We start from the raw sequence: 15,909 nt of genomic DNA on the forward strand, positions 1-15,909 counted from the left end.
TTCAGGAGGACTGTCTTAAAGCGGACCCAAACTCAGAACTTCCACTCCGCTCTAACAAATAAGCTACAGCATATTAACGTTTAAAGAAAAAAAATCTTCATTACAACTCCTACAATAAACCTGCAGTGTTTACTTCCTGGACATTCCTGGGAGCACAGAAAGAGTTAACATTCAGCATTTACATATTAACACAGAACAAAGGCACACATCTCAGAGCCTTGATCTACACAAGTGAACTTCGCTTGGAGTTCCGAAGGAGGTGAGTTGTTTCTTTGAGGCTGCACTATAACTCTGAAGTGGAGAGGGGAAGATGGAAGAGGGCCCAAGGAGAGGGAGGGAGGAGTCCCCCCCCCCTGTGCGACTGAGTCCCACTGTGCCCCCTCCTTCACTGCATCCCCTCCCTCACTGTGCCCTGGGCGGACACCACCTCACCCGTCCATAGAAATGGGGCGGCCACTATGCCAGATTTCAAAACTATCAATATGAATGACCAGTCTAGTTTGATGCCTCATGTTCAGTCATCATTCATCTACAGTTCGTCATCCCTCGTTTCCCCTCTCCATAGAGCAGAACAGGCCAAGCAGAGTGGGTGCAGCAATAGTACAGCTTGCTTACGCTTATTCTTTTAAGTTAGTCAATAAATGATATCATCCTGATTCACAACGTCTTGCTTTTACTAATGGCTAACAGGTTACAATACTCTACTGCTACTACTAGTGAAAAACTGCTAATGTGTTGTGTCAGCAGTGTCCCAGGTAGCTAGTGACTAACCAACAAATTGCTCTGATTCTTAACAACACACCACCAGTCACAATACTGTGCTTGATAGGCCAGTCTTTTCTGTGTGAGTAATTTTGGCTTAGTTGTGAAAATATGGTCTACCGAAACCTCCCAGAATCTGTATCAGCAGCGATCTTTTTATCTTAAAATGGTAATTGCTGTATTAAAGTGGAACTAAACTCAGAACTTCCTCTCTGCTCTAAAATATTAGGCACAGCAATGACAACCTTTTATGGAAAAATAATTTATTCATTACAATTAATACAAATCCTCAAAAAAAAAACAACAACAAAAAAACTAAAGTTTTACTTTGTTTCACTTTTGCAGAGGGCACTGAAAGGGTTAAGCCTCCGTGATTACTGTATGGATAGCTGCCTCAGCAAAGCTCTCCTGCTGTCTATTCACAGTTGCTAAGACCTAATTAGACATTTTGATCTGCCTAAACAAACACAGAACACAGATAAATGAATTTCCCCAGAAACTACAGTACTGTATCTGTGCAATGAAGGCTTTTCATTGTGTGCTGTGTAAAAGTTCAGGTCTATTTTGAAAGCAACTGCTACGTCTGAGAGATGCAATGGCACTGCAAAGAGTATAAGAATGTAACTATGGCTGAGAATGGAAAGGAGGCTTGTAAGAATGAATATAAGGGTGACAAATGTGTAAAAGTGGTTTAGGTGAAATCTCTAAAGATATCTGCTTGTGCACAGTGAACATGGCTTACTATGTTGCAGATGGTCTGTATAAATGGTTGAGGTGCTTACAAAACATTTGCAATGGGGCCATGTGGTTTCTAGTAATGCTGTTGGGACTGGAAGAAAGTTAGGCAGTTTCATGGCTTACCTCCTCCATTCTTGTATGCAAGGTAGGGAAACCTCCATACATTCCCCAACCCCACAGCATAACCAATCATGGACAGCAGATAGTCTGATTTCCTCGACCAGTTCCCACGCTCACTGTTTTCATCCTTAGCGTCTGTGTGAGAGTCCTAGAGAAAGACAAAAACAATCATATCAAATAGCGTAGGATAAAGTAGCACAGATATTTGAACATTTACCGTAACTCGTATATGACTGGTATACACTTATGTTAGGTATCAAAGGGCCTGACCTTCTGAGACTCACTGAGCAGATGTTGGTAACCATTTCTAAATAGGGGTGGGGAGGTTAGACACCACTTATCACTGTAACATAACATAATGTAATAACTTTGACCAGATTTTTTTTAACAAAAAAACCCCAACTAAACAGAACACAACCTTAGTTGGGTAACATTTAACCTTTTGAGGACCGTGGTCTTAACCCCCCCCCCCCCCCCCAGTGACCAGACCATGTTTTACTAATAGGGCCACTGCAGCTTTAAGGCCTCGCTGCAGGGCCATACAGCTCAGCACACAAGTGATTCACCCCCCTTTTTCTGCCCACCAACAGAGCTCTCTGTTGGTGGGCAATGATTGCTCCCAGGATGTTTATTTTTTTTTATACAAATATTTATTTTCTTTTTTCTTAAAAATTTTTTCACTTTTTAAAAATTATTTAAATATCCCTCCCTCCCTCCTCTCGCCAGCCAATCAGCGCGATCGTCTGTCATAGGCTTCTGCCGTAGATCGCAGCGCTGTACATAGTAAGTAGATGGCGGTTTCGCAGCTAGGAGGCTGATGACTGAGCTCCGCTCCGTCATTCAAGCAGGGATGCATAGGTGCGCACGATCCCCTGCAATCTCCGCCCCAAACCATTCACGGCAATCGGTGTGGAATGGTCCTGGGGCTGACGCACTGCTGCTCACGCCAATTTGCGTGGAGCAGTCGTTTACTGATTAATGTCTAATCATTTTTCTGCCATTGTGGTGTAGTGTTTAGCACACTCACCTTGTAGCAATAGGATTTCAGATCCAAATCTGCGCAAATACACTCAGGGGTGTTTCTAGCCACTTTGTCACTCCAGGCAAGAAAACCTGTGGCGCCCCCCCCCCCCTCCACACTCAAATCTCAGGGCCAGCCAGGGGAGAGTGGGGCATATAATATCAAGAGGGGGCACGCCACTCACTATGAGGCAGTGGCGTACCTAGGGTATTTGGCACCCGGTGCTGATTATCCACAGTCACCCCCCCCCCCCAATAATTGGGGCTTCGTTGCGCGAAAAATGTGTGTGGTCATAGACCAAAATGTGGGTGTGGTCACGGGTGGAGACAAGTTTACATGAACTTAGCAATGGTGGGACATTAGATTAGGACAGTGGTGGCGAAAAGTCACTTATCAATCGCAAAGTGCCAACAGCAATTTAAACTAAATACAAACATTTTAACTCATACATGAACATTATGGAAAATCCAAGTTGAAAATAAACTGTGAAGATAAACAATTTCATCCATCCTACTCCTGAAAAATGTATTTTTTTTAGAACCCCCCCAGTTTTATTTTCTGTTTTAAAAAGCTAAAAAAAAGTAGGTTTAATGCTATTGTCTCATATGATGATGATTCTGCTTTTCCCATAGTCTCGCAGTTAGCAATCATGAGGCCCCCAACAAGACAAATTCAGCAATCTTGAGGCCCTCAACAAATCATGAGGCCCCCAACAAGACAAATTCAGCAATCATGAGGCCACCAACAAGACAAATTCAGCAATCATGAGGCCCCGAGCAAGACAAATTCAGCAATCTTAAGGCCCCCAACAAATCATGAGGCCCCCAACAAGACAAATTCAGCAATCATGAGGCCACCAACAAGACAAATCCAGTAACCATGAGGCCCCCAACAAGACAAATTCAGCAGTCATGAGGCACATAAATAGACAGCATTTCACATAAATGGGCAGAATGCCCCCTTAATATGGTAGACACCTCTCACCTGGCTTCTGAATTCTCCTCTACTGGCTGCTGTGCCTGGCTGGCAATACTATTTTTGTCTGGATTGGGGATGATGTGTGGGCTGGAAGGCCTGCTGTGGCCTGACTGGCGGTGATGCTGTGGCTGGGCTGGCTGGCGGCGAAGCTGTGGCTGGGCTGGCTGGTTGAAGTAAATGCTGGCCTGACTGGTGGTGATGCTGTGGCCTTTTTGCCAGTGATTCTGGGCTGGTTGGCCTAGATAGTTTAGGTAGTGAGAGGTGCCCCCTAGTTTAGGTAGTGCCAGGAGCCCCCCAGTTTAGGTAGTGACAGGTACCCCCCAGTTTAGGTAGTGACAGGAGCCCCCAGTGTATGTAGTGACAGGTGCCCCCCAGTTTAGGTAGTGACAGGAGCCCCCAGTTTAGGTAGTGACAGGTACCCCCCAGTTCAGTTAGTGACTGGCGACCCCCAGTGTGTGTAGTGACATGAACCCCCAGTTTAGATAGTGACAGGGACCCCCAGTTTAGATAGTGACAGGGACCCCCCGGTTAGATAGTGACAGCGACCCCCCCGGTTAGATAGTGACAGCGACCCCCAGGTTAGATAGTGACAGCGACCCCCAGGTTAGATAGTGACAGCGACCCCCAGGTTAGATAGTGACAGCGACCCCCAGATTAGATAGTGACAGCGACCCCCAGGTTAGATAATGACAGCGACCCCCAGGTTAGATAGTGACAGGGACCCCCCAGGTTAGATAGTGACAGGGACCCCCCAGGTTAGAGACAGGGACCCCCAGGTTAGATAGTGACAGGGACCCCCCCAGGTTAGATAGTGACAGGGACCCCCCCAGGTTAGATAGAGACAGGGACCCCCAGGTTAGATAGAGACAGGGACCCCCAGGTTAGATAGTGACAGCGACCCCCAGGTTAGATAGTGACAGCGACCCCCAGGTTAGATAGTGACAACGACCCCCAGGTTAGATAGTGACAGCGACCCCCAGGTTAGATAGTGACAGCGACCCCCAGGTTAGAGACAGCGACCCCCAGGTTAGATAGTGACAGCGACCCCCAGGTTAGAGACAGCAACCCCCAGGTTAGATAGTGACAGGGACCCCCCAGGTTAGATAGTGACAGGGACCCCCAGGTTAGATAGAGACAGTGACCCCCCAGGTTAGAGACAGGGACCCCCCCAGGTTAGATAGTGACAGGGACCCCCCCAGGTTAGATAGTGACAGGGACCCCCCCAGGTTAGATAGCGACAGGGACCCCCCCAGGTTAGATAGCGACAGGGACCCCCCCAGGTTAGATAGCGACAGGGACCCCCCCAGGTTAGATAGTGACAGGGACCCCCCCAGGTTAGATAGCGACAGGTGCCCCTCGGAATCAGGGCTAGCCAGGAATCCGGATGCATATAAAAAAATCATCATGAGCAGCAGATCTGCAGATCTTGGCACTCACTGTGAGGTGTGTTGCCTCTGATAGTTTGTGCGCACACTGCGCAGTCAGGTGTAGCCAGCCGGCGGTAGCACTGGTGACTGGTCCCTGCGTCGCAACACGTGTGACAGGCGGGGGGCGGAGTTAGGGGCGGCACCGACGTGTAAACGAACTAGCGTGCGGAGGCCGCACGCTAGTCTGCACAGAGAGGGAGAGGGGGCGGGGAGAGGGGGCGGACCAGTAGGCGGCGGCACCGCACATATGAACTAATGTGCGTGCTGCTTGCTCAGAGACTCAGGAGAGGAAGGGGGCGGACCAGTAGGCGGCGCCGGGCACAGGCTGAGCTGCCTGTCACAGCCGGCGCCGACCTGGCTGGCTGAAAGAAGAAAAAAAAATTAAACAAACGCACAGAGCGGCGACTTGGCGAGAAGGCGCCCACTTAGACCCACGGCGCCATAGGCAAAAATTTATAGTTGCCTAGTGACTCAGACGCCCCTGAATACACTATCTGTATGGAGTTTGTATGATCTTCTCATGTTTGTGTGGGACTTCTCTGGGTACTCCAGTTTCTTCTCGCTCCCTAAAATTATACTGTTATGTTAATTGACTCCCCAACAAAATTGGCCTTAGACTAGACTGTGTCTGTAGTAGATATTAAATTGTGAATGCCTGTGGGGGACATGTAGTGACATGATAAAGTGCTCAGGAAGTGCTATCAGAACTATATAAATACATGATATTGAGATCTGGTAAGTTTGGGCTCTTGATGATCAGAGTAAGGGATATATCAGTACATATTCTGGGAATCCCTTCACCTTATTAGAAATAAAGAATTTACTTGGATAATTAAACTATTGTTCAAAAAGGGAGGCACCAGATAAGGATAAAATAGTTAAAAACCATTTAAAAGGGGGAGGAAGTGGTGGACTTACCTCCCACAAGTAGACACATGATCAGTTATTCACTGAAAAATATCTTTATTCAAATACACTCCAGAGTAATAGCAATGCATTTCACGGGTTACATCCCGCTTCATCAGGCAATATGTGTAGCTTGTAAAGATCCAGACCAGGCATACATTTCTGGGAATCCTTTCACCTTATTTGAAATAAAGAATTTTCTTAGATAATAGCTAACATGCGTGGCACTCGTGGGTTAACTGGTGGTGTTCTCATGGTGTTAGTACCAGTAAACCAGTACTATATGGCATCAGGCATATTGTGTCTCAATATTATGGCTTCCCTTACATGACTTTGCCCACTAACACCCATGCATTCCCTTTTAAAGATTCCTCCACCTCTTGCTACCTTGTGCCATTCTGCCCTCCATCTCCAATCAGATTTTGACCTTAATTTCATGTAACATTTATTTCTTGCCCAACATTATGTACTCCCAATTCCACTTCATATACCCAATTTGTATATGTCTGTGCCCCATGTAACGATAAGTGTCAGCAAGTAACAGAGTTCTGATTATTAGGTGATCTGCATTATCACCTATAATGCAGATATATACCTGATTATATGGTGATCTGCAGAATCACCAATAATACAAGTATACCAGTAGCTACTTTGATAGCAAGAATAGTGCTTCGTGCAACAGTAGTAGTGATAGGTTTGTGTAACGATCGGTGTAACACAGAGAGGATCTGATTACCGGTGATCTGCAGTATCACCGATAATCAGATATATCTCTAACCTCTGGACACCTGAGTAATATGAGTGTTTGGTGCAACCGTATACTTTGAGGAGATCACCCGCGTAGAGGGTGCTGGGCAGTACGAGATACTGCTCAGAGAACAGCTTCCTTCTACTGGTCTGAAGCTCCCCAAGGGGCGGAGCCAGGCTGAGAGTAGGAAGGATGAGAAAGTGAGTTACACCAAAGGTGAAGTGTCACTGACAGTACTGGGAACTATCTCCCAACAGGGAAGATAGTTCTCGAGGTCGGACAGGCCAGGTCGTAACACACAGACAGATAAGGTACAGAGACAGGAGACAGAAGCGGAATCCTAAGACTAGCAGAGTTTGGCAACAGAGTGTCAGATATAGCGAAGTACCTAATCAGAGATCAGAAGAGTGGTCAGGAAAGCAGAAGGTCATAACAAATAATCAACAATGCCTAGACTTGGGTGTGAGCTCCTAGATCATCAACACCGCGGAACTGGTCTAGATAATAATACAGATGGTAACAGGATTCCTAGACTAAGGTGTGAACTCCTTGGTCATCAACACCTTGGAAACTGGTCTAGATAATAACACAGATAATAACAGGATTCCTAGACTAAGGTGTGAGCTCCTTGGTCATCAACCTTGGAAACTGATCTAGATAATAACACAGATACTGACAGAAGGTCTGAGTGCTACCACGTAGTGATCGCAACGCCAGACACCAGAGAAATGACCAGCACCCAGTATATATACCCCAGCGCTGTCCGGCGCCACCCCTAAGTGCTGGACCAATGAAAACTGCTGGAATTGTCAGCTGACCGGCTTGGTCAGCTGATGCCCTTCTGACTGTCATAAAGGCTCTGTCTCTCCGTGCTCGCGCGCGTCCTCCTGAACCTGTGTGGACTATCAGTCCCAGCCACACAAGACATCTGTTGTACTGTTTCCGCTGTGTTGGATGCGGAACCAGCCGCACCACTGTCCAAGCATGCGGCGGTTCTTCCGCGTTCAGCAGTACTGTCAGAACTATGCCTATGCGTGCCAACATCCGCGTCTGACGCGGAATCCGCCGCCCTGTAGAGATGTCGCGAACCTCCGATTTTCGGTTCGCGAACTTCCGCAGAAGGTTCGGTTCGCGGAAAAATTCGCGAACCGCAATAGACTTCAATGGGGAGGCGAACTTTGAAAAATAGAAAAAATTATGCTGGCCACAAAAGTGATGGAAAAGATGTTTCAAGGGGTCTAACACCTGGAGGGGGGCATGGCGGAGTGGGATACATGCCAAAAGTCCCGGTGAAAAATCTGGATGTGACGCAAAGCAGCGTTTTAAGGGCAGAAATCACATTGAATGCTAAATTGCAGGCCTAACGTGCTTTCAAACATCTTGCATGTGTATACATCAAACAGGGAGTGTAATTAGAGTACTGCTTCACACTGACACACCAAACTCACTGTGTAACGCACCGCAAACAGCTGTTTGTGTAGTGACGGCCATGCTGGACTACTGCGCAACATGGCGTGATTGCTCTTCCTCACTCAGTGATGTCAGGTAATGTGTGACTTCCTTCTCAACTTTCCATGGCATTGTTAAAAAGCTTACGTTTTGTTTTTAATTTACATTTTCTACTTGCTGTGTACTTGTTCAGTACCGCTACAATGAGAATCCTGTGGAGGCGGGCAAGTCTGCCATTGTGACCCCGGGTAATGGCCGGGGAATGAGAGGTTTGAATCCGGTGTGGAGCCTGAGCAACGGCTACCACTACACATCCAAGGAGGGCAGCGGGTAGGCATGCACGCCCGCCTGCCCCGAGGTAGTGACCAAAAATAACAATACAGGAGGAGGACTTTCGAGGCCCTGCTGTGTATTTGAAATGAATGTACTTTAAATCCTTTAACGAGAACCAGTTATGGCGGGCAAAGATGACACCACATTCCTTTCACGAGAATCATATGGAGGCGGGCAAGTCTGTCATTTGTGACCCCGGGTAATGGCCGGGGAATGAGGAATGGAATCCGGTGTGGAGCCAGAGAAACAGCTACCACTACACATCCAAGGAGGGCAGCAGGTAGGCATGCACGCCCGCCCCGAGGTAGTGACCAAAAATAACAATACAGGAGGCGGACTTTCGAGGCCCTGCTGTGTATTTGAAATGAATGTACTTTAAATCCTTTAACGAGAACCAGTTATGGCGGGCAAAGATGACACCACATTCCTTTCACGAGAATCATATGGAGGCGGGCAAGTCTGTCATTTGTGACCCCGGGTAATGGCCGGGGAATGAGGGATGGAATCCGGTGTGGAGCCTGAGAAACGGCTACCACTACACATCCAAGGAGGGCAGCAGGTAGGCATGCACGCCCGCCCCGAGGTAGTGACCAAAAATAACAATACAGGAGGCGGACTTTCGAGGCCCTGCTGTGTATTTGAAATGAATTAACTTTAAATCCTTTAACGGGAATCCGTTATGGAGGGCAAGTCTGCCATTGTCACCGCGGGGAATGAAGGTTGGATTGCGGCCCGAAGTGGGAGCCTGCTGAGACCCATGCTGTAGCTGCCCTGACCGTGCTTTGCAGACCAGGCATCTGTGGTCAGATGGACCCTTGAACCAGCGGAAGACAAACCAAGTCGAAAGCATTTGCCAAGAATGTTTTACGGAGGGCAAGTTTTTTTGCCCTTTTTTTAAATTTTTTTGAAAATGATAGATGGTTGTATTTTTAAATTGTTTGAAAGTTTAGATGGTTGTATTTTTAAATTGTTTGAAAGTTTAGATGGTTGTATTTTTTAATTGTTTGAAAGTTTAGATGGTTGTATTTTTAAATTGTTTAAAAGTGTATCCATTCTTCCTCCCCCCAGCCACGAACAATACCATGGGAACGTGGAGCAGCAGAAGCCCCCTGTGACGGCTGCCACGGTTGTTCTCCGCTGCTTGTCTTTTGAGGGGTGCTTCTTTTCCTCAGGTGTTCTTGCCATAGCTGTTTGTGCCTTCTCTCCAGGTGCCTTCGTAAGGCACTTGTCCCTACGTGAGAGTTGGCCTTTCCACGGCTCAATTTTTGCTGGCAGAGACAACAGATGGCTTTGCTCCGATCTGAGACACACACGTGAAAAAATTTCCAAACCGCTGAGCCCCCCTGGGGTGATGGCGCTACGGTGGCATCAGCAGCAGCTGACGTTGAAGGGCATGTGTGCTCCCTGGCCATAGCTGGCGATACATGGCACCGGACACTGCCCCCAGCTGTTTCTGAGGACGAGCTCCCTCTGCTTCTATCATGGAGTCGTCTCCTCCTACTCCTCTCTGACTCCTCCTCTGAACTGTCCCCCTGGTCATCTCCTCTACCGGGAACATATGTGGTATCCGTATAATCGTCATCATAATCCTCCTGGCCAGCTGCGCTTTCCTCAGACACCTCCTCAAGTGCACCAACTTCAGGTGGTCCACCAACATCCCCATCCACACACGTTACGTCCATACTATCGCCACCTAACTCAGACGTATGAGGTGGTGTACCTGCGCCTTCTTGTTGTTGTTGCAGTAGTGGCTGGGAATCAGTGATTTCACCACCACCACCAAATAACTCCTGCGAAGTGTCGAATGCAGCGGATGTGGTGCTTGTTGTAGCGCTGGTGGCTGCGGGAGATGAGGTGTTCTGTGTTAAATACTCAATCACCTCCTCACGATTTTGGGAAGTGATGGCACGTGCCTTCTTCTGAGCACTGTATTTTGGGGCAGGTACACATGAAATCACAGCAACACCACCTCGCACAGCCACAGACCTGCCGGTGCCTGGTGGCCTTCCTCTGGGTCTGCCTCTACCTCTTCCTCTACCTGGTTTGTCCATTTTGTCCATCTCGGGGGTATGCTAGCTATATGCAGTGAGGTGGGTTCTCACTCAACACAACAGGTAGTTAGATGCAGTGAGGTGGCCAGGTGGGTTCACACTCAACACAACAGGTAGTTAGATGCAGTGAGCTGGGTTCACTCAACAGTAAAGGTACTTAAGATGCAGTGAGGTGGGTTCTCACTCAACACAACAGGTAGTTAGATGCAGTGAGGTGGCCAGGTGGGTTCACACTCAACACAACAGGTAATTAGATGCAGTGAGCTGGGTTCACTCAACAGTAAAGGTACTTAAGATGCAGTGAGGTGGGTTCTCACTCAACACAACAGGTAGTTAGATGCAGTGAGGTGGCCAGGTGGGTTCACACTCAACACAACAGGTAATTAGATGCAGTGAGCTGGGTTCACTCAACACAAGGCTAGGTATATGCAGTGATGAGGTGGGTTAAGTAAACACAACAGGTACTGGGTAGTTAGATGCAGTGAGCTGGGTTCACTCAACAGTAAAGGTACTTAAGATGCAGTGAGGTGGGTTCTCACTCAACACAACAGGTAGTTAGATGCAGTGAGGTGGCCAGGTGAGTTCACACTCAACACAACAGGTAGTTAGATGCAGTGAGCTGGGTTCACTCAACAGTAAAGGTACTTAAGATGCAGTGAGGTGGGTTCTCACTCAACACAACAGGTAGTTAGATGCAGTGAGGTGGCCAGGTGGGTTCACACTCAACACAACAGGTAGTTAGATGCAGTGAGCTGGGTTCACTCAACAGTAAAGGTACTTAAGGTGCAGTGAGGTGGGTTCTCACTCAACACAACAGGTAGTTAGATGCAGTGAGGTGGCCAGGTGGGTTCACACTCAACACAACAGGTAGTTAGATGCAGTGAGCTGGGTTCACTCAACAGTAAAGGTACTTAAGATGCAGTGAGGTGGGTTCTCACTCAACACAACAGGTAGTTAGATGCAGTGAGGTGGCCAGGTGGGTTCACACTCAACACAACAGGTAATTAGATGCAGTGAGCTGGGTTCACTCAACACAAGGCTAGGTATATGCAGTGATGAGGTGGGTTAAGTAAACACAACAGGTACTGGGTAGTTAGATGCAGTGAGCTGGGTTCACTCAACAGTAAAGGTACTTATGATGCAGTGAGGTGGGTTCTCACTCAACACAACAGGTAGTTAGATGCAGTGAGGTGGCCAGGTGGGTTCACACTCAACACAACAGGTAGTTAGATGCAGTGAGCTGGGTTTACTCAACAGTAAAGGTACTTAAGATGCAGTGAGGTGGGTTCTCACTCAACACAACAGGTAGTTAGATGCAGTGAGGTGGCCAGGTGCGTTCACACTCAACACAACAGGTAGTTAGATGCAGTGAGCTGGGTTCACTCAACACAAGGCTAGGTATATGCAGTGATGAGGTGGGTTAAGTAAACACAACAGGTACTGGGTAGTTAGATTCAGTGAGCTGGGTTCACTCAACAGTAAAGGTACTTAAGATGCAGTGAGGTGGGTTCTCACTCAACACAACAGGTAGTTAGATGCAGTGAGGTGGCCAGGTGGGTTCACACTCAACACAACAGGTAGTTAGATGCAGTGAGCTGGGTTCACTCAACAGTAAAGGTACTTAAGATGCAGTGAGGTGGGTTCTCACTCAACACAACAGGTAGTTAGATGCAGTGAGGTGGCCAGGTGGGTTCACACTCAACACAACAGGTAGTTAGATGCAGTGAGCTGGGTTCACTCAACACAACGCTAGGTATATGCAGTGATGATGTGGGTTAAGTAAACACAACAGGTACTGGGTAGTTAGATGCAGTGAGCTGGGTTCACTGAACAGTATACAGTAAAGGTACTTAAGATGCAGTGAGGTGGGTTCTCATTTAACACAACAGGTAGTTAGACTTAGATGCAGTGAGCTGGGTTCACTCAACACAACGCTAGGTATATGCAGTGATGAGGTGGGTTAAGTAAACACAACAGGTACTGGGTAGTTAGATGCAGTGAGCTGGGTTCACTCAACACAAAGCTAGGTATATGCAGTGATGAGGTGGGTTAAGTAAACACAACAGGTACTGGGGTATATGCAGTACTGGGTAGTACAATGTGCAGCTCCCTGTCACACACACAGGCAGTTAGTCACTGAATGTGCTGGGCTGCTGGCAGTGGCACACACACTATCAATTAGCAAGGCTGTGCATGCAACAAAAGTGTCAGAAAACAAAATGTACAGGTTGAGCTCTGAAAAGAGCTGTTGCTGGGTGCTTTAAAAGCAATATTAATCAGTCAGGAACAAGCAAAGCAGCCTAGAACCTAACTAATCTGTCCCTAAGAGAAAAAGTCTGCAGCAGCTGTCCCTTTCCTCTCTCTAGCAGGCACACGAGTGACTGTAATGGCCGCCGGAGGCTGCCTTATATAAGGGGGGGTGGGGCTCCAGGGCTTACTGTAGCCTGAATGGCTACAATGTGCCTGCTGACTGTGATGCAGAGGGTCAAAGTTGACCCTCATAGTGCATTATGGGGCGAATCGAACTTCCGGAAAAGTTCGCCTGGCGCAGGCGAACGCGAACCCCCAATGTTCCCCTGGAACCGTTCGCCGGCGAACCGTTCGGTACACCTCTACCGCCCTGTTCACAAAGCATGCGGCGGTTTCCTCGCGCTCCGTCATGCCAGTGGATGCAGACCCACGCGCGCAACCTGCCGTGTTGGACGCGGAATCAGCCGCCTTGCTCTGAGTACTTACGGCGGCTTTTCCGCGTTTTCTCACAGTTTGGCTGTACCACACCAGAGGAGCTAAAGGGCACTAACAGTACAGAGCCTCTCACCAGAGAAAAGGGCCCTCTGGTGAGAGTAGAGTGGTCAGGCTAATCGAGTTGGCAACAGACAGACAGATACGGTACAAAATCAGAATGCAAAGACAAGAAGGTTTTAACAGGCAGAGTCGGCAGCAAGATCAGATGGGCAGAAGTACAGAATCACTGAGAGTAAGAATAGTCAGAACGAGCAAGAGTCATACACAGATAATAAACAGTATTCCGATTATAATTATAGCTATCAAACAAATCCTATCACTGTGTGAAATCCCAGGTTTCCTCCCGGATCAAAGCACACCGGATCTACTAAGGTCTGAGCGCTAACACGAAGTATTCGCAACAGCAGACAAGTTGCGAGTAAATTAGCTAAGCTTAAGAAGCAGAGAAGACCCCTTCGGCACGCCCACTCCCATCAACCAATGAGGAGCGGCAAGCGTCTCCTCTGACGTCAGCCGACCGGCCGGTCAGCTGACGCGCTTCCTCCACGCATAAAGGTCCCATCTGTGCGCGCGCGCACGCGAAAATGCAACCCTATGTGCTGCTGACAAACCCGTCCTCGGTGTGCTAGATGCCCGAGGCCCGGATAGATCGCTAGGCAGGGAGATGGAGGCAGCTGCGGTGGTATCGCTGTTCACCGCAGCTGTCTCTTCCATGTTTGTTACACCCCACTTCTTCACACCCTTCCTTGTTTGATGTGCACGCTTCTTTTGTTTTTTCCCATGCTTTATGTGATTAATATTTTTTTCCCATGGTCCAAACACCAAAAGAGTAATTAATTATGCGAGAAAGATCATAGGATCGCCCCTGCCAACGCTAGACCTTCTCCACACGGCTATACTGGGGTCGAGGGCTTCCAGGAATTGGCACAATCCCTCTCACCTGGGCAGCCACCAGTGTTGCTTGCAAATTTTCACCATAGTGATTTCTGCATCTAAAATGCTATTTTCGATTCAAGAACATTTTCATTAAAAATTTCTTATATTATAAATTGATAATTTTTACCGCTAAAACATGAAAAATCTGTATTTTACGGCGAAAATGCATAAAAACAGTATATATATATATACAGTATATAAACACAAACACTCTCTCCTCACTCTTGGTCAGTAGATCCCCACACCTTTCTTGATAGTGTTCTCAATGGATGACCCCATACCCCCAATGTATGCTGCTATGCCCATCTCAATGTACATCTTATGTTTGTCAAGTACTGTCTATCTGTGTAACAATGCCTATGCCATGTGTATCACAACCAATTCCGAGTGCAAAAATACTCATACTTGGTGGATAAAGTAAATTCTGATTCTGATTACACAGTGCAACTGCAGTAATGTGCAGTACCCACAATTAAAACTAAAAGAAAATCCAGACGGTCTTAGATTCATTTCAGAAAAGCGTGGCCTTGTTCATGCGTAACATGTTTTTCGTGCAAGCTTGATTTTAGGTAAAACCCATGAGTGACGATGTGACAATGTGACAACATTACTTTGTGTGCTGGTAAAGTTTAATAATGGTCTGGTGAACCCAAAACAATGTAGTGTAACATAAGCTCTCCTTGGCCTAGATTAGCAAATTAAGAACGGAAATTCAAAACAGACTATAAACAAACTGAAGTCATTGCCAAGGCCATGTTGTGAAAATGTGCACAATACCATTTATTCACAAAGGCTACATTTGAGCAGCAGAGAGCCCTGAATCCATAAAAGCAGAGTTAAATATTAATATAAACAAACTGTATACCAGGAACAGGAAAACAAAACACAGTTACTCCATCTAAATGGATCGTGGTCTTTGACATTCAGGTCACTTGAGCACTGAAAGGAAAATCAATCATGAAAAACCGCATTTTTAGAATATTTTAGTAATTCGTCATCAAATTCAGAAAGAACCATGGATGGAGAGATTGCTAAAGTACCCATAGATTTTATATAGTGGTAGAATGAAAGGGCTATTATAGCTACTAGCGATGAGTTTGAGTTTTGCATAGAAGTGATTTTGCTGTGAAATTTGCATTTAGGATGCAAATTGTAATGCAACATTTTAAACCATTGCAAAATATAATGGATTTTCACAAGATACACGTTCTGAGAACTTTCTTGAAAATGTCCTTTCTCATGCCCATCTATTTTTACACATATTCTCATCTGAAATAAAAATGGCCATTACTAGTCAGGATACACGGACCACTTACATACTGCAAATGTATTTTCAAAAGTTAGGCAAAAATATGTCTAATAACATCATTTTGCATAACTAGCAAAACATTAAGCAAAAATTTTGCAAAATTATGATTACCCACAAAAAGTGTTTGAGCCTTAGGCCCCGTTCACACTTGCGGTTTAGTAAATACCGCACCGGATGTCCGGACCGCACCGTATCCGGACCGGACCTGATCCGTACGGTTCCTATCCAGATCCGGTCCGGATCCGGTCCGTTTGCATCCGGTTTCCGTGCGGTGTGAACACGGTTGCGGTCCGGATCCGGTTTCTTAAGGAGATATGTAACGATCGGTGGGCGCAGAGAGTATCTGATTACCGGTGATCTGCAGTATCGCCGGAAATACAGATATA

The 15,909-nt window shown here is 47.0% G+C and overlaps 1 protein-coding gene across 1 annotated transcript in view; it reads right to left on the reverse strand.

Annotated features, from left to right (window-relative positions):
- Positions 1–15,909, reverse strand: part of LOC137528275 (sodium- and chloride-dependent neutral and basic amino acid transporter B(0+)-like) — a 102,757-nt gene that overhangs the window by 65,982 nt on the left and 20,866 nt on the right. Inside the window, exon 2 of the mRNA XM_068249568.1 lies at positions 1,624–1,768. Within this exon, the coding sequence (XP_068105669.1) occupies positions 1,624–1,768 (145 nt within the window). The remainder of the gene's footprint in view (positions 1–1,623; positions 1,769–15,909) is intronic.

The sequence above is a fragment of the Hyperolius riggenbachi genome, chromosome 8, assembly GCF_040937935.1.
Source record: "Hyperolius riggenbachi isolate aHypRig1 chromosome 8, aHypRig1.pri, whole genome shotgun sequence".
In the NCBI taxonomy this organism is placed as follows: domain Eukaryota; kingdom Metazoa; phylum Chordata; class Amphibia; order Anura; family Hyperoliidae; genus Hyperolius; species Hyperolius riggenbachi.